This window comes from Lottia gigantea, assembly GCF_000327385.1.
Source record: "Lottia gigantea unplaced genomic scaffold LOTGIsca_42, whole genome shotgun sequence".
In the NCBI taxonomy this organism is placed as follows: domain Eukaryota; kingdom Metazoa; phylum Mollusca; class Gastropoda; family Lottiidae; genus Lottia; species Lottia gigantea.
Genome location: NW_008709463.1, coordinates 1,460,361 through 1,478,327, shown reverse-complemented (window position 1 = coordinate 1,478,327; position 17,967 = coordinate 1,460,361). Strand labels below are relative to the sequence as shown.

The following is a 17,967-nucleotide window of genomic DNA, read 5'->3' as shown; positions in this document are numbered from 1 at the left end:
GTATCCCTATCCTATATCTACCGTATCCCTATCCCTTCCTTACCCATCCCGACCCTACCCTACCCTACCCTATCTCTACCGGACCCTACCCTATCTCTACCGTATCCCTATCCTATATCTACCGTATCCCTATCCCTTCCTTACCCATCCCTACCCTACCCTACCCTACCCTACCCTATCCCTTCCTTACCCATCCCTACCCTTCCCTACCCTATCTCTACCGTATCCCTATCCTATATCTACCGTATCCCTATCCCTTCCTTACCCATCCCTACCCTATCTCTACCCTACCCTACCCTATCTCTACCGTATCCCTATCCTATATCTACCGTATCCCTATCCCTTCCTTACCCATCCCTACCCTATCTCTACCCTACCCTATCTCTACTGTATCCCTATCCTATATCTACCGTATCCCTATCCCTTCCTTACCCATCCCTACCCTACCCTACCCTACCCTATCTCTACCGTACCCTACCCTATCTCTACCGTATCCCTATCCTATATCTACCGTATCCCTATCCCTTCCTTACCCATCCCTACCCTACCCTACCCTACCCTATCCCTTCCTTACCCATCCCTACCCTACCCTACCCTACCCTACCCTATCTCTACCCTACCCTGCCCTATCTCTACCGTATCCCTATCCTATATCTACCGTATCCCTATCCCTTCCTTACCCATCCCTACCCTACCCTACCCATCCCTGCCTTAACCTATCCCTACCTTACCCATCCCTGTCCTACCCAGCCCTACCTTACCTTATCCCTACCTAACCCTATCCCTCCTACCTTACCCTATCCCTACCTAACCCACCCCTACCTTACCCTATCCCTACCTTACCCTATCCCTACCTTACCCATCCCTGCCCTACCCTATCCCTACCTTACCTTATCTTACCCATCCCTGCCTGAACCTATCCCTACCTTACCCTATCCCTACCTAACCCTATCCCTACCTAACCCTATCCCTACTTTAACCATTCCTGCCCTACCCAATACCTGCCTTAACCTTTCCCTACCTTACCCATCCCTGTCCTACCCAGCCCTACCTTACCTTATCCCTACCTTACCCATCCCTACCTTACCCATTCCTGCTCCACCCTACCCTACCCTACCCTACTCTACCTAACCCTACCTAGCCCCTAACCCTACCCCTATCCCTATCCCTGCCTTACCCATCCCTGCTATACCCTATTGTGGCAGTGGAATACCAAATTTGATTGTTTTGGTGCCGTGCCACCTTTTTTGTTTGTTCTGGAGGCATGAATTAGATTGGTTTTGATTTTATTCGTTGTTTGACACGTGAATAAGGTGTATTAATCTATTTGGTTTTTTTTAGGTCAAGATAAGGACACTGGTATAGGGACAATGGATCCAGATCCCAAGACTCCAGTCGATGAACATTGATTTTTTCTCACTAGCATGAGTAGTACTTATTTAAAAGAAACTTTCTTTGTCATCGTTTAAGTAGACTGTAGTTCAATTGACTAGAGTCTTTGGAATTCTCTGATGTCAGTTGTTAGAAATTGATGATGTGTGAAATTCACTGAAATATGGTCGGCTTTTTTTTAATTGACTAAGATGGTAAAAACATTCCAAAAGATCATTACCAAGGGAACAGTTGGTTAAGATCAAAGCAGATCTTGTAGGATATTTTCTTTTCAAATAGTTTGTTCTTGAGTTCAGTTAACAAAAGTTAATATACTAGTATACTTATCTTCTTCTAATGACAAATACTCAAAACCTTAGAAGAATAATGATCTATTGTGTCATAATTTTGAGTCGAAATACAGAATTTTAATTTTCTGAGCACCAAATCATTCATTCCTGGCAAGTTGGGCTGCCTACATGAAACTTCTAATATTGCTTTTTGATGAGATTAGATTCAGAGAACATTTTTACAACTTTTTATAATTAATATTATAATAATTACCCGCCAAAATCTTTCAAATCAAACACAATGGAACAAACAATTAAAGCTTTTTTAATTCAGATTATATTTTGTAAAATGTATATTTGGCTGTAGATTGCTAACTAGTGCTATACTGTTTTTAGAATATATCATTGTTGTTATTTCTTCATGTAGTTTTATCTCGGTATATTGAGTATAGAATAACTAAACTCATATTTGGATTTGGATGGTTTTATTTTTTTATTGAATATATATATTTAAGCTTTACTTAGCTTTGTCTTGAAAGCAAATGAAATCCTAAGCAAGCTCGAAAACCATATGAGAGTAATCCTGTTCTAAAACATTATAACAGCTCTTTGTTAGATGTTAAACTTTAGTAGAGACACATGCTGTAATAGGTCAGTTGTTTTAAGATCGCACAGTATGAAACTCTGAGTAACAACATGTTTCAGGTTCTGTTTTTATTTATTATGATTTAGATAATTATTTTGATAAAGAATAAGACTACAGACCATTCCAATTTTTCTATGCACTTTCTATGCATCCATTTTTACTCTTAAACTGCTGCTTGTGTTGTTTTTTTAATTAGTTGAGTAGTATAGAATAAAATATAGTATTATTTAAAGCAATGTTTACTGTATGTTTTATATTTGTTGTAATACTTCTTTAAGATAGGTGTAAATGTGGTATATATATGTACCTAAAAAATGGCACTGGCTATTTGTACCGTCATGATGCGTGTTCTCTATTGCTGCTAACAATGGTATGGATAAGATATTTTGATTGTCAAGAATGATATTAAGTGACTTTTTTAGTGTTAGGTAGGGATGGCCATATGATTTTTAATGCCCATTTTTGTACAGTCGCGGTACGAATAGCCTCTGCCTTAAAAAATATACAGATACAGTGAAACCCTTCTAAACAGGCATCTAATCAGACCAGAGGAAAATGTGGGTTACGTGGGGTTTCTAGTTTATTGTGAAATACGAGAAGCTGGTTTACAGAGGATGTGGTTTCGAGAGGTTTCACTTTCTTTATATATAGTAATATCATGTTTCCTTTATTCTCTCTCCAATATCTAGCTATTACAAACTTTTATACCTTGACTACAATAGCCACCTTTCTTGTATCACAGAATACAGCTATTTCATAGGATTGTACGTATGCGAATACAACCAATCAGAAGCCTCGACAGAAAGTCTGTATACAATAAGCCTTAATATTGTTCTCTTGAGGGCTATGATTGGCTGTATTCACTGGCATACAATCCAATCAGTTGCTGTATTCCATCATACATGAAAGGTGGCTATTGTAGAAGAAAGTCTTTATTCTTTAGGTGTCCTTATATAAATCTTGTCTTTCAAATGTATATTAAATATTCCAAAGTTATAATGTGATATGAAAATATATTTTGATATGTTAAGTTTGTAAGCTAGTTCTTTAAGCAACGGTACGATTATTCACGATTATTCACGGACTGGGTTAATCTCATTATCTGATTATATTTATTGAGTTGCCAAGCAACCCAACTTCCTGAAGAGAAAGTTACCTAAGAGAATGTAAAGAGGTTTTTTAAACTTTTATGTGTATCAGGGACACTGATAGCATCAATTTACATCATTCCAATTTTGGAATGGTGCAAATTGATGCTATCAGTGTCTCCGATACACATATATAGTTTAGAAAACCTCTTTACAATGTTTTTAACTGTTATTGTATATAAGAGTTTACAGATCAAATACAGGAGGATTGATTATCTGCCAGAGATCAACTGTAGGAGGATTGATTATCTGCCAGCTTGTCTCCAGTGCCTTGATCATTCAACTTTTATGTTTCATTCCAGATTATAATGTATATATTTGTTAACTACTTTCCAGATACTCAATGACAGAAACTTTGTCTAATTATGTGATATAACAAAAACACAAGACGATGTTATGGAATATATAATTTCGTCTTGTGTTTTTCTTATATAACATAATTAGACAAAGTTTTTGTTATATGTGCTCCTCGCTTCTATATGTCGTTCAAATCTTATAATTATGTGATAAAATTATTTTAGTGTACTAGTTATCTGATTGGTCAATCATTAATTCAATTTTGAATTTATTTTTATCATCCAATCAGAATGCTGTATTTTTGAGAATGAGAGACTCCAGGAGTCTGAATTGATTTTGAGATCTATTATGTCTAATTTAGGTTCTTGGATGTGTAATAAGATCCATTATGTTTTGACTTCCATTAGCTTGAAGGATTACATTTTGAGCTCCGTCTAATGTTTATCTAAGTAAAATATTTGTTTGTCTAGAAGATCAGTAAGAATTGTGTTCTATTTTTTTGTTTGTTTGTTAATGTTAGCTTTAAGCTTATCTTTCCTATCATCCATGTATTTAAGTAAAGTGTGCTAATATTATTATCATCTATATATAAATCATCAATATTTAGTCCTAGTAATGAAGTTTTATTTGAAATTTGTTATTTATAGTAAATATTTAGTTATTGATTTTAGATTTTAAGATACAGTTGCTATAAATATGATAAATTTACTCTCAAAATAAGAATGAATCTAAAAGTAGATATAGTAGATGTTATTATGTTAAAAGTATTTTATGACCATATCATAACTGATCTCCTACTGCATCTTCACCTTTGAAGAATATATTTTGCTGATTATTTAATTTTTATGGATATTTATAAATTTTACTGCTGAAACAGATCAACTGTTAATATAACTCACTGACATTAGGAGAGGGTTCACAATTAAATCTTTTATGTGTGTCAGGGACACTGATTTGCAACATTCCAATTATCATTCAAATATCTGTGGTTTCTGCAATTCTACTAAAACTAAGTGTTTCATGATGTTTTAATGGAATTGCAGGAACTATAGATTTCTGATTAAAAATTGGAATGGTGTAAATTGTACATCATAAGATTTAGGATGAAACTACGTATGGTTCTTACATGGAAATGACACATACGAATGTAGTTCACAAACATGTCATATGTAAAGACTTTGAAATTTCTTTAAATATGATTCTAAGGCTTTGTTGAAATATAATAACCTTTTTCAAGGTACAATGTTTGTGTGTGTTATTTCTAGGTTAGAAGTTTCCTATGAAGTAGTACACACCTGGTGAATTGATTCTGTTGTTGTGCATCACCCTATAAGGGATAGGACCACACGTCTGATGATTGTTTGAGGTTGGGTGAAATTCTGCTGTCGTACAATTGATAGGTCTGCTTCAGCATATTTGTTTTTGAATATAGACGCTAAAATTGGTTATATATATTATTATTCCAATAAATTATCATCATTATTATTTCTTCTTGTTATTTCTTAAATTCCATCATACAATTATCTAAGAATCAAGTTATTTCTTTCATCAAATATCAGATTCCAGTAAGACGAGTAAAATTTTCTTTGGTAAAAACTGTCTTTTCTAGAGATGCCTTAAAAACATACTATTAGGCTCTGTATTTATAACAATAGTTTTCAAGTTTAAGGAACGAAATGGTGAGGTATACTAGGTGGCCAGTCTGGATGAATAGAGTAATCTCCCCTTGCTGAATTAAATCGTAACTGTGGTCGTTTGGTCTGTTTATTTTGGCAGCGTCGTAATCCGAGCAATTCTAGAGGACCTGGCAAGGGTGGGTTGACTTGAATATTTTCAGGGTAGGGAACACCATTTAAACGGTAATTTTCTGAAATATATTAAGCACAAACTAACAGTTTTGAAATTGATGGGTAAAGTTTAAGAATAATATTGGTTAAAATTGGGCAAGAAATATATAAAGAAACACGCACAAAGGTAACCAATAGGCCTACTATCTCTTTAGCTTCTTCCTGCTCTATAGTAGCCTATTAATAATCCCATTATATGGAGCAGAATTCAGTTCGACATCTGACTCTGAAGCACAATTCAGTACTGCTTATTTGCTGAATATTTGCATAGAAAACATTGCTTACCATTTGGGCCAGCTATTTTCATCCATCTGTAAGTTGAGGGGTAGGCGGTTTGAGCACGAGGTGAGGTGCCATACTGAAAAAAAAGCAAAATCTTATCAAATTCACATCCATTGGGGAAAATCCCCCACCAAATGTTACAAAGTTGTGGTGCTCTGAAAACACTGAAAGCATTCGTCGAAAGGAATACAATCTGAATAATAAAAATCGGAATGTTTCTTTTTAGCTGAGGATGATTCCACTTCCCATTCATGATCTGAGGATATTGCTAAGATACATGAGTTCTAGGTCATTAAGATATTCAACCAATGAAATGCTCTGCTTAATATTAACTTTGATAAGAGCATGCATTCAGTAAGCCAGGAATCAGATAAGAGAAGAATTTGTAAAACATAACAAGATGTACAATACCTTTTGGCTCTCAAAATATTGAAATCTTTGGTCTTCTAATCTTTGTAAAGCCTCATCTTTTTCTGAAATAGACATAAGAACAGTAACAAAGCAAACTAGGTGCATTAAATTATAGAAAGACTAACCAATTGCATGGGAATAGAAAAACAAGGAAGCACTTTATCTTGGCATAGGTAAACAAATGGTGATTGTGAGTTCCGATCTTGGTTAGCGTGTGAAATTCTGTTGAGTTTAAATAAGTCATCTTCACTCATAATTTCAGCAGACCCAGCTGTAAATGAGTACTGAATAAGTGATCTTATAAATTCAGGAAAGATCAATGTCAAGAGGTTTGTCCAATGACCAGCAGGTAGGAAGGATTCTTGTGAATCTAAGTTGTTATCCTTGAAAAATCAATGTCAAGAGGTTTGGTCAAGGACCAGCAGGTAGAAAGGATTCTTGAGAATCTAAGTTGTTATCCTTGAAAAATATAGTTGTTTTTATAAAATTTTGTTCATTCAGTTTAAAACTTTCAAGAGCTTACCTGGCTGGTTGGCCTGATTTAAAAAGGCTTGAGTAGCTTGGGCAGCAGTAGGCTCGAGGAACTCTTTTAGTCTCTAAATGAAGCAGAAATTGAGGTTTCATAAGCATATAATCATTTGAAAGGGTATAGCCATTTTGACAAAGAAAGGCTTCACCTGAACACTGAATGTGAATCAAGTAAAACATCATATACCCTGAATGCCCAGCCCAAAACCCCACCTCCGATCTGTGGCCCCCCCTCAACCCTCTCTTAAGTTAAACTTTGTCTGAATTTTGGTAACAAAATAATGGTGGACAGAGTAGCTTGGAGGTAGTTGAAATAAAAACCAACTGACTTACATAGTCATCTCTATACTGATTGATAGCTGCTGTAGAAGGTCGGTCTAGGTATTTAGATCTAGTTAATTTTCTAGCATGATTCTCTATTGGACTTAATCCTTCACTTCCATCAACTATAAACAACAAGATTTCAGATGACACTTTGAAATTTTCAAACATTTATTCGATAGATATAATACATGTAATAGAGTCAATTTGTAGGACTCTGTGAGTTAGACCCTTTCTCGCTGAAGTGAATTCTATCATTCATCAAACTATGCGTTTGATGACATGACATCACTATCACAAAACCTGCCCGTGCATTTTACAAGGCCCTTTGCGAAAAGTGATTCCATAAAACACTTAATTTAGTGGAATTGCAGGAACCACAGACGTCTGACTGAAAATTGGAATGTTGCAGATCATTGATATATTCCCAATACACATACAAAATTTTAAGTTAAGAATATCTCTTTACAATGTCCCTTAAATGAAATAAATATTAATGAAGAAATAAAATGAAAGTAGAGCTAACCTTGATAAGGTGTTGTATAATTAATACTGGTATCAGGTTTGTCATAGCCTCCAACCTGATGTAATTTATTGTGTAAAAATACTCTGAAATATAAACAGGTTTAAATTTAAAATGCAAGCATGATAACTCACATAATTATTAGACTTATCTATTGCTCTGTGATCTAGGCCAGTGCTTTCATTGAGACTCATCTAAATACACCCTAACTCTAATTATACAATAGACATATTCCCAATTCATTTTAAAATAATTCCAAAACATCAAAAATATTTTTAATCAGCCAACACTACAACATTTCACTTCAATCAAATTGTTGAAATAATAACACTTGATATAAAGGAGCACATATCATTTGCTATTAAAATTAATAGGAATGAAGTCTGGCTAGTCAGTGGAGTTTCTAAGAGGCTGACCCAGCATTGGGCCCTCAACATTTAATTTCTTACCATTTAACAGAATAGTCTGGGGCCACCTTGTAAAACCTGCCCCCTCGACACAGCCCCCTAATCTTATGATCCATAAAAACACCACTGTTTTAGGATTTCAGGATTGATTGAACAAATAAATCATAAATAACCTTACAAGTTATTTGAAATACTTACACAGGTGGGTGTGGGTTATTTCTTCTAGTTGGTGATGTTGGTCTCCTGGGCACCAAACTTCCAATTTCATCCCCATTATAATGAAATCTATATGTTGTCTTTTCACGGTCTGGCTTCGACCACACATGCCTAGCTTTAGCTCGAATCATTTCAAATTCGCTTCTATCTAAATTGGTTTCTTGTTTCATTTTAAGAAGCCAGTCATTTTCAATAGGATAACCGACATGCCGCACTCTTCTTAATCGGCTGACAGGATTGCCATAACCAGGCAAAATATGTCCTGTTGCCATTTTTAAAGATCAGGAAGGATAGCCCTTCTGATTAAAATCCTTAAGAGATCGTTTATTACTTCTCGCAGTCAGGTTTCACAAAAAAACTCTCACTGGCATACAAATCTTTCTTTCTTTGACGGCCATTTGTTTACAAACACTAAGCAACATAGTCCAGACTGTCAAGACATGTTTTATAGTTTCAATTATCAAAAGAAAATATAACGTCTTTATGTACAAGGCTACAGACTGACAGGTGCGTTGAGCATGCGTACTGTTGGCCGGAAGTACATTAATAAAATGAAAGTAGAAATGTTTTTAATGTATGTGCTTTCTGTATGAAATTCATTATAAAAGGTAAGTTTGCATGCTTTTACGTTAATGTTACGACCATATCGGATATGGGCATTTTGAGGATGGCTTGCTGCAAATTTCAATCTAGTTAACTTTCTCCCGATCTTTGATTGCTTGAGGAAACAAACTGTCGAGGTGGAAAGGGGTGGGGCATCATCTCAATGGCAAGACTGGAAGCCAGTGGAAGGCATACATTTTTGTAATCAATTCTGACCATGAAGGGATTGGTGTTGGCACAACAGGCTGATCTCTTGCTTGCCAAACTTATTGTTTTGTTATAAACAAGAGGTAGGGTGGGTCTAGATGACAAAGGGGCTGCCATAAAAAAAAACTGTATGCTACAGACATAGTCTGTCTTTGATCATTGAAGATCCCTCAGTTTGAAAAGTTTTCTCATTGGTGTAAAGTTTTGCCAGTCTTCATTTCCAAGATTGGAGCAGAAAAGCAGAACATAGAACTTCAATTCATTTCATGTCTTAACCTGAAGTCTCTTGCGTGTGAATTTTTTTTTTCATTTTAGGGTAAACAATGGCAGCTGCTATAAAACATACCTTACAACGAGATTTATTTCTGCCTAACGATGAAAGATTAATTAGTTTGATTAATGTATATAAACCACCCAGAAAAAGGAAAGGATCTTATTTATGTGCTGTTTGTAAGTTGTATTTTTATCTCTAAACCAAAGCTAGATTTAGGATTTTTTTGATCCCTTGACAGTTGGAAATTGATTTTGCTTCGTTTGCTGTGTTTGGAAATTTTCCATCATAGTGCTGCATTGCACACTGCATGGTCTTGCCAGTCCATTCAGGGGCAGAAAAGCTGGTGTCTTGAAATTGCCTCCCTTACAATATGACCCTTGGCCAGTGCTTTTGTACAGTTTGGTTAATATTTTAAAATTTGTTAATCTAGTGAATACTACAGACAGCCCTATTCGGGTATTTATATATCAAGTTAAAAAGACAGATAGAGGTGATGGTTTTAAGAAGAAATTATCATGGTTATTACGAGATTTAAGAACAGTCGATGGAAAGAGTGCTGAAAAGGTTTGACTGTTACACACATTTTTTACGAACCCTCATTCTGTATTAGTTACATTGTCATTGGCATGGTCATATCTCTCCTTAAAACACAGATAATTCTGGACATACATGGATTTGAAGCCTCCAATCTCGACAGTGAGTTGTGAACATTATCACTAATTGGCTTAGCTAAAAAAAAGTTTTGGTTGGTCAAATTTTGAATTCTTTTATTTTTATTTTTATTTTTCGTTGAAGGAGACACCAGAATTTGATCTCCATTTTGAGAAGATTTATAGCTGGGCTACGAGTGGTATTGAAGAAAAAGAGAGTTTTCTAGCCTCATTATGGAGAGTGAGTCAAATTTAATTTTGAAATTAATTCTCTTCAAACACAGGAAGATTGACCTGATGGAGCATCCCCCTAATGGTGAATGTATGCATAAACTGTGAAGAACTTGTTTATTAAATTTAAATATTGAATATTCTCATTGTTTTCTTGCTCCCGTTGAGTGAGCGTGCTTACATTATATATATATCTGAATTCAGCAATTTTAACACAATTTCAAATGAATATTTAATTTTTATTACAGCTCAGTCAGAGATATTTAATACAGAAACCATCCTTTGTCAACATTCCTCAACATCTGATGCAGGGTTTGTTCCCATATCTTTTATTTAAATTTCATTCTAACAGCTTCAATCATAGCTGCAATAGCTGATTGAGTTAGATGGTTGCTATCTAACCTAAAGGTCCAATCCCAGCAGAGGTTGAAATAATGTCTTTGAATTTTTCAACCCGGTTTCCCCTTGTCAGTGATGCAGGTTGGAGTGACTGACATGGAAAAAAAACGTCTAGTCATTCGGAAGAGACCCTGTGTGCTACAGGCTGTGCACATTAAAGATATCTCGACAATGTGAAATCGAAAATGAACAGGCTAATGCCTCTGTCCTGGCTAAATTTCTCTCATTGCACCCTGCATGGCGTTGCCGTCTTGATTAGCCCAATAATGTGCAGAAGAGTAGGATGCAAGACTCCATTCATTTGAATTCTGTTTCATGTTATTATTGCAGACGTGAACCAGCCATTAGACCAGAATACAGGGACTACAGATGGAGATGATATTTCTATAGAGGATGAGGATTATCAGGCTCTGTCCTCTAAAGAGGAGTCAGATCTCGAAAGATTGATGTCCTCATGTCAGGCTGGTATAGCTAATGCTGAAGTTTTTGCTGAGAAGCTCTCTAAAGAGTTGTCTGTTCTTGATGGGGTAAGTTATATGAGTTCTTTCTCCTCCAATGATATTGTAAATGAATTCAGACTTGGGAAAACTGCAGATCTTATTGACAGGAGGGTTAGAAATGATCCCAACTATCACACCCTTTCCTTTTCCTATTTCATATCATTCTTATCTGCCGCCCTTTACAATCCTCTTCCACCTATTGATCATTAAAAAACCTCACTGACCTTGTCCAAGAGGAGGTTATAGGCTTATCCTGTTCTTGCATATCAGTAATTTTCTGAATATTAAATTCACCGAATAAGAAATTCACAAGAGCCTGTTGTGTTTTTATTTTCAGGCTAACATCCATTCTATTATGGGGTCAGAAGATCAAGTTTTAAACCTGATGAGATTGCTAGATGATGGAATAAAACAGGCTGAAACAGTGGAACAACAACTCAATTCTTATGATCAAATACTAGAGGTTAGTCTAGTCTACTTTGTCAACCAGTGTACTCAATGGGCACGAGTCAGGGTTCATATTTGACCTTAAATAACTCACAACAATTATGAGCGTTTCTCTTGCATTGTCTTCTTTAAGATTTCAGTTTCGTTCAAACCATAACAAGTTGGTGTGAAACTAGGGTAAAGAAATATGACCACAATAGGATAGTTTTACCAATGGTATGTTCAAAGGAATGATGGAGTCTATCTAACATACTAAAAAGAAAAACAATGCGCCAAGATTGTTACTGACAAAATTGTATCAGTGGGGGCACTTGTCAGAATGATTATAATATTATGTGTATATAAATAAACAGGAGTAAAGTTATGATATATTGATTTAGAATGTAAAAGAACAGATGGAGGTAATGAGAGATAAAGATATGTTAATGACAATCAGAAATAAAAATCTTCACCAGTTGACTGAGAGTCTAGAATCTATTGTGGTTAGTATCTTTTTATTTATATTTGACTAGCTACACGATTAGAAATTTGATTTTATGAAAATAATGAAATACCAAAAACCAGGAGAGTGGAAACCTTAAGGGAATTTTGTGGGATTGGTGGACAAACACAATAAGCCTATGCCAATCATCTTCACAATGACAAGCTATTACAAACTTCATCTTATACCTTGACTACATCAGCTATTCTTGTATCCAAGGTTTTGATTGGTTTGTATGTCAGCAAATACACCTAATCATAGCCCTCGACAGACAGACTGAAAAGTTATTGACTTACATACAGTCCAGCGATATCATCAAGTTTACATTTACTCAAGGTACAAGACAAGTTGATAATACCTTGATATTGTGAAGATGATGCCATTTTTCTCTAATATTACTTCTATCCACCTTATATATAATCAAATTTTATCTGAAATTTATAATATTAATATACATAATTGAATGTTTTATATAGAGTCAAATGGATTTAGATATTAAACATATGAGTGCGTTATTAGATGGTGATCTGTCCACACCGAATGGTATTTATGAATGTGTCCAGGCTGCTCAAGCTCTACACAGGTGTATGAATATTGAGATGAATCCAGGTATCTAGTATATTCTAAAAATACTTTTGAGTGTGTTCCTTGACTCTGTTTGATTCAATAGTCATAATTAAAGGGACATGTTCACCATCTGTTTGACCAATCATACCTTAGTCACAGAAACTGTTTTTTCTTTTAGCTAAGCCAATCAATAATAGTGTTCACAAATCACCGTCGAAATTCGAGACTTCAAACCCATGTTTGTACAGAATTATTCACGTTTGGACATTCAACATAACGACAGGTTTGTATCCCAGCATGCTGATAATATTTCTCCACCATTTTTTTCAGCGTTAAAGAGACTAGGGGCTGTAGAAGAACAACAGAAGAAGTTTAATAAAATTTCCAGTAATTTCAGTAAAAGATTGTCCCAACATTTAAATAATTTGTTTATACATCAGGTAACAGATTAATCTGTGTTTTGATATGACGCAAGATGTCTGATTACTGTGACAATGTTAACCAATCAAACTTCTTTAATTATTTGCTTCTGAACATTTAGAAAAATGGCAACAACACTTGTTGAAGAATTTTATACTCAGTTCTTAAATTGGACATAAACTGTATATTTGCGAATATAATGCACACCTGTTCTAATTGGTCTTAGAGCATTGATTTAATAATTTGGTTGACTAGACAGTCAGCTTTGTCACCAGAAGAAAATGTATCCCATGTTTTACTATTCAGGGAAATCAAATGGCCGAATCACTGAGTAGATTCAGTGGAGAATTAAAGATGCTCCAACACGAATCAGTTCAAAAACAACTGATAATATATTCTGATTTAATGTTCTGGTTAAAAAACACTGATCCTGTCGTCTTTGACTGTTTATCAGAGGTAACCTTTGAATTTCTTTAATACCCTGAGGGGTAGTGTTAGATGGGGATGAGGTCGTAATCTCATAAAAACACTGGCCTAGGTCACAAAGTAAAGAAGGGTAGTATGATTTCGATAGGGGGTGGGGGAGGCATATGTTGATCTTACAACTTTGATCAAATTGGCGGTTGCTATGGTTTTTTTGGAATCTTTGATTTGAATTTTCAAATGTAAAGTTGGCAAAGGATTTAATTTAAAATAGTCATAATTTCAATATACTTCCATTAATATATCAAAGCATCAGAGAGTTTAGAATTAGTAGGATTAGGATTATTGACGAACCAATTGAATCCTCTTAATCCAACTTTTAGTTTTGAAATAAACACCTTGTTTTCTAGGTGTATGCTGATAATTTATCTAAACTATATACACGTGAAGTACAGGAGTTTTTAGAATGTGCCAAACAACGAGTCACTGGAAAAGCTGATAAAGGAAAACACGGTAAGACATTTATTTACATACACTTATTTTCCTGGTTTTTTTTGTTGATATTTTATATTTGTAATGTGTAGGAGGTGGGAAGGGGGAAACTTGCATACAAAATAGAATGGAGTTGAAAATTGAGATGATGATAAATCCTTTGTTTTCAGGAATAGCCTCAGTAGTATCAGGCTCCTCAACAAGTTTAGAGAAGATGTCATCTAAATTACGAGGGAGGTCACCCTCCATGCAGAGTGTAGATTCTCTATCTGTTGGTTATGGATCAGAAACTGATATCGCTAATCGTGGATTCTTTGATTCGGTAAGTAAGAAAGGATAACAACTTTGGTTCACAAGGATAACAACTTCGGTTCACAAGGATAACAACTTCGGTTCACAAGGATAACAACTTCGGTTCACAAGGATAACAACTTAGGTTCACAAGGATAACAACTTAGGTTCACAAGGATAACAACTTAGGTTCACAAGGATCCTTTCTTCCAGCTGGTCCTTGGTCAAACCTCTCGGCTTTGAATTTTCTGCGATTTATCAGTACCCATGTACAGATTGGTCAACTGGAATAATATTAAAAGATGTCTTATTCGAGATTAAAAGACTTTTGCGTGCCGCAAAAATTAGAATCCACAACCACCAGAAAAGGACAGAAAACATCTTTGCTGTCTCGTTAAAAAAAAGCATTTAGTTGCATTCTTAAAATAGACCTGTAATGTTCTTATATCAGATATTTTGATGATATATCAGTTTAATCTCATTAAATCTTTCAGATTCTTGAAAAAGTTTTCACTGAACTAGAAAGAGTATGTCTAGCAGAACAGGATTTTTGTGATAAATTTTTTCACCTGAGTGAATCATTGGTGGCAGAAGGACTAAAAGTAAGGTTATTGTCTGTTTATTTCTATGTCTCTATGCTGTTAAACTTTAAACACATCTTTCTTAGTTAAATTACACCAAATAGAAAGATTCTTTTTTTTCCTTTCATTTTATTTTTCAACTGTCATTTCATCAAGTTTTGATTTCGTTTCAGGATGGGGATCAAGATTCTGAGAGTTCTGATATTTGGACGCCAAGAAAAGTCACAAATGTCCAGGAGTAAGTAGATTAATTAAGTTTCAACTCTAAAAGCACTGGTTGAGGAATTAGAACTCTTTTCCCTTTGAACCCTGAGTTTAAATGAAACAAACATCATATACCCTGAACTCCAAGTTATATAACTTGAAGATTCTGAAGATTACGTCATGTGACTCACTTGGTAACGGTTGCTGTACCGACTGCTCGGGTATATATTGGAATTATGTGGCTGGTAAACTGGTCACTTGGATTGAAAGGGTTAAGCAAGAGGATGATTTGAAATGCAAAAAATGATGCAAAACGACTAATGGCACAATATTTACAATATAGAGGATATGTACTTCCAAGATCCCAAACAATTGACATTGGAACAGAGATGAAAAAGGGGCATGTTCATATCAATATTTTCTCTATATATTTTCTAGAGAATATTTTGAAGAGAATCTTGGTGAAGGATTATATCAACGTCGAACAACCAAAGAGAAGTAAGTTTAGATTACAATCTTCCTGTAGGCCGACTCTTGGAAATGGGGGTAGACTGAATGGGGAGACAGCTTTAGACTTCAGATTTCAAATACAGAAGCAATGTGGAAGAGCCTGAGGGGTTTCATTGTGACACAAATTTTGCCAGAAAAATCTGGCTCAGAAGTATGTAAAACAAAAAGCAAATTATTTCTATGAATAATATGAAAAATATTAGAATTTCACTGTTGATAAAAGATATTTGATATTTGTAGGAGACAGATGAACGATGGTGTAAGGTGAGTGGAAACATTCAAAAAATAATTTCAAAGTCTCTATGGAATCATCATTGTCATCATTATACTCAGAAGCATTAACACTGTTGTCCTGGTAAAATTTCCCTCATTGCACACCACATAGCATTGCCCCTTCTTTTCCTCAAAAGTAGCACATAAAAAACTCCATTTCATTTCCAAGCATCATCTCTGTGATAAATAAATTTGTACGATTGATATTTAATCCTTTCTTAATATCACGTAATTTTATAATTATTTATTTATATTTTAGACAAATGTTATTGAGTTTATTTCCCACCCTAGAGCAAGATTTAGATAGTTTTATAACATTTGCTGATAGCAAGGATGGTTTGTAAGTAGGGTTTATTTTATATTTAGTTATAGTTGAATCTGGATAATACATACATAGATATGAAATTTTGTGGGAATGTTCATAGTAACAGGATCCTTTCTACCAGCTGGTCCTTGGTTAAACCTCTTGACATTGATTTTACAAGGATAACAACTCAGGCTTTCTACCAGGTGGTCCTTGGTTAAATTTCTTGGCATTGATTTTACAAGGATAACAACTTAGGTTCACAACAAACCTTTCTACCAGGTGGTCCTTGGTTAAATTTCTTGGCATTGATTTTACAAGGATAACAACTTAGGTTCACAACAAACCTTTCTACCAGGTGGTCCTTGGTTAAATTTCTTGGCATTGATTTTACAAGGATAACAACTTAGGTTCACAACAAACCTTTCTACCAGGTGGTCCTTGGTCAAAACTTTTGGCATTGATCTTTCCTGGATTATCCGTACCCACTTACAGCTGAGACTAATTTAGATAAGAATTCATGACTAACATTTGTTTGATGTACCCATGTAAATAACATCATGTAAAGATTACCAACTGTACGACAGAACCCCCCTGCCCCATCTGACTCGGTTCAATCAAGATAACTCTATAGTTGTTTATTTATAGATATTCGATGTATATGTTAGTACGGATGGGACAACATGTTATAAACACACAAGATGTTGGTTCGTTTCTCAGTATGACGTTTGGTAACTGTCTAGTGAAAGTAAAACGTAACTTTGATAAATATATTGTAAGTTTTTATGTTATTGATGCAGCAAAAATAAAGGAAAGCTAAAGTATAAATTTTGAAGAGTTTCAAATTTTCGCCGTATTAACTGAACAGTATCTTTGTTGAACATGATAAACTGTTCTGAAATCTTTTAGGAAAGGCTTGAGGATGTTTTAGGTAGGAAGTTTTAGTTTTGAATTGGAAATAATAATATTTCAATGTTGGCGTCAAGAGTTTTTTTTTGGTATTTTTCAGCAATCTCAGATTCGTATGATAGAAGATGCCAAGGTGTCCAAGAAAAATAGATGTGGAATAATCAGTTTTGTCCATTCTTTTGAGGTTTGTCTTCAGTCTTATATCAAGTATTACGTGATCAAGAAAATGTTGCTGTCCTGGCAAAATTTCCCTCATTGAACACTGCATTAGCCCAATTAGGTGAAGAAAAGTAAGATGTTAAACCTCCATTTCATTTCACTTTTGCCTTGTATCATCCCAGTTATTTTTTATGTTCAGGATTTTGCCAATTTGGCAGAGCATATTTTCCGAGGATCTGAAAGAAGGACAGATTTAGAAAAAGCTTACACGAAACTAGTCAATGTGGTGTTTGAACAAATTGTACGAGTTGCCAAGGAACACCAGAAAACACCAAAAGATGTGGTGCTAATGGGTAGGCTTTTTTTTTTTTGGTTTGTTATTATACTATTATTTTATTTATTAGTTTTGAAAACATATTATAGCCTATAATTTAATTTCAAAAATCATTTAAATGACTTTTATTGGTCAGTATTGTGCTTGATGAATGGGATAACTTGTAAAGCGATGATATTGTCAGAAGAACTGCCAGAGAGCAATTTTAAGCAGCTGTATCCCATTTAAGAATGAAAATTCCATGAAATATGCCAGTGTCCAAACATTTCTTTTGAATCGTTTCATTTTTTTATATTTTCAGAAAATTTTCATCGCATGTACTGTAAGCATTATCTTTATTAATTTATTTTTATTCATTATATTGTTACCGTCATGGAAAAATTTCCCTCATTGCACACTGCATGACATGACCTGTAAAGCA

General features: G+C 34.8%; 2 protein-coding genes across 2 annotated transcripts in view; one reads left to right on the top strand and one right to left on the bottom strand.

The window, feature by feature from the left end:
- Positions 1–5,195: 5,195 nt before the first annotated feature.
- On the bottom strand, positions 5,196–8,690 carry LOTGIDRAFT_233686 (hypothetical protein). The gene is made up of 7 exons (XM_009060423.1): positions 8,270–8,690; positions 7,668–7,750; positions 7,154–7,266; positions 6,816–6,888; positions 6,293–6,354; positions 5,885–5,957; positions 5,196–5,619 (listed from the first exon to the last, which is right to left on the bottom strand). The coding sequence occupies exons 1-7, from the start codon at positions 8,557–8,559 to the stop codon at positions 5,417–5,419; spliced, it is 897 nt and encodes a 298-aa protein (XP_009058671.1). The 5' UTR covers positions 8,560–8,690; the 3' UTR covers positions 5,196–5,416.
- A 119-nt stretch (positions 8,691–8,809) lies between these two features.
- The window catches only part of LOTGIDRAFT_233685 (hypothetical protein), an 11,457-nt gene continuing 2,299 nt past the window's right edge, over positions 8,810–17,967 (top strand). The window contains exons 1-20 of the mRNA XM_009060422.1: positions 8,810–8,895; positions 9,413–9,547; positions 9,802–9,935; positions 10,167–10,262; positions 10,501–10,564; positions 10,982–11,178; positions 11,489–11,614; positions 11,979–12,080; positions 12,556–12,688; positions 12,977–13,086; positions 13,373–13,522; positions 13,900–14,002; positions 14,152–14,303; positions 14,767–14,879; positions 15,808–15,831; positions 16,100–16,180; positions 16,793–16,919; positions 17,154–17,237; positions 17,412–17,565; positions 17,848–17,868. Of these exons, the coding sequence (XP_009058670.1) occupies positions 9,421–9,547; positions 9,802–9,935; positions 10,167–10,262; positions 10,501–10,564; positions 10,982–11,178; positions 11,489–11,614; positions 11,979–12,080; positions 12,556–12,688; positions 12,977–13,086; positions 13,373–13,522; positions 13,900–14,002; positions 14,152–14,303; positions 14,767–14,879; positions 15,808–15,831; positions 16,100–16,180; positions 16,793–16,919; positions 17,154–17,237; positions 17,412–17,565; positions 17,848–17,868 (2,098 nt within the window). The 5' untranslated portion in view covers positions 8,810–8,895; positions 9,413–9,420. The remainder of the gene's footprint in view (positions 8,896–9,412; positions 9,548–9,801; positions 9,936–10,166; positions 10,263–10,500; positions 10,565–10,981; positions 11,179–11,488; positions 11,615–11,978; positions 12,081–12,555; positions 12,689–12,976; positions 13,087–13,372; positions 13,523–13,899; positions 14,003–14,151; positions 14,304–14,766; positions 14,880–15,807; positions 15,832–16,099; positions 16,181–16,792; positions 16,920–17,153; positions 17,238–17,411; positions 17,566–17,847; positions 17,869–17,967) is intronic.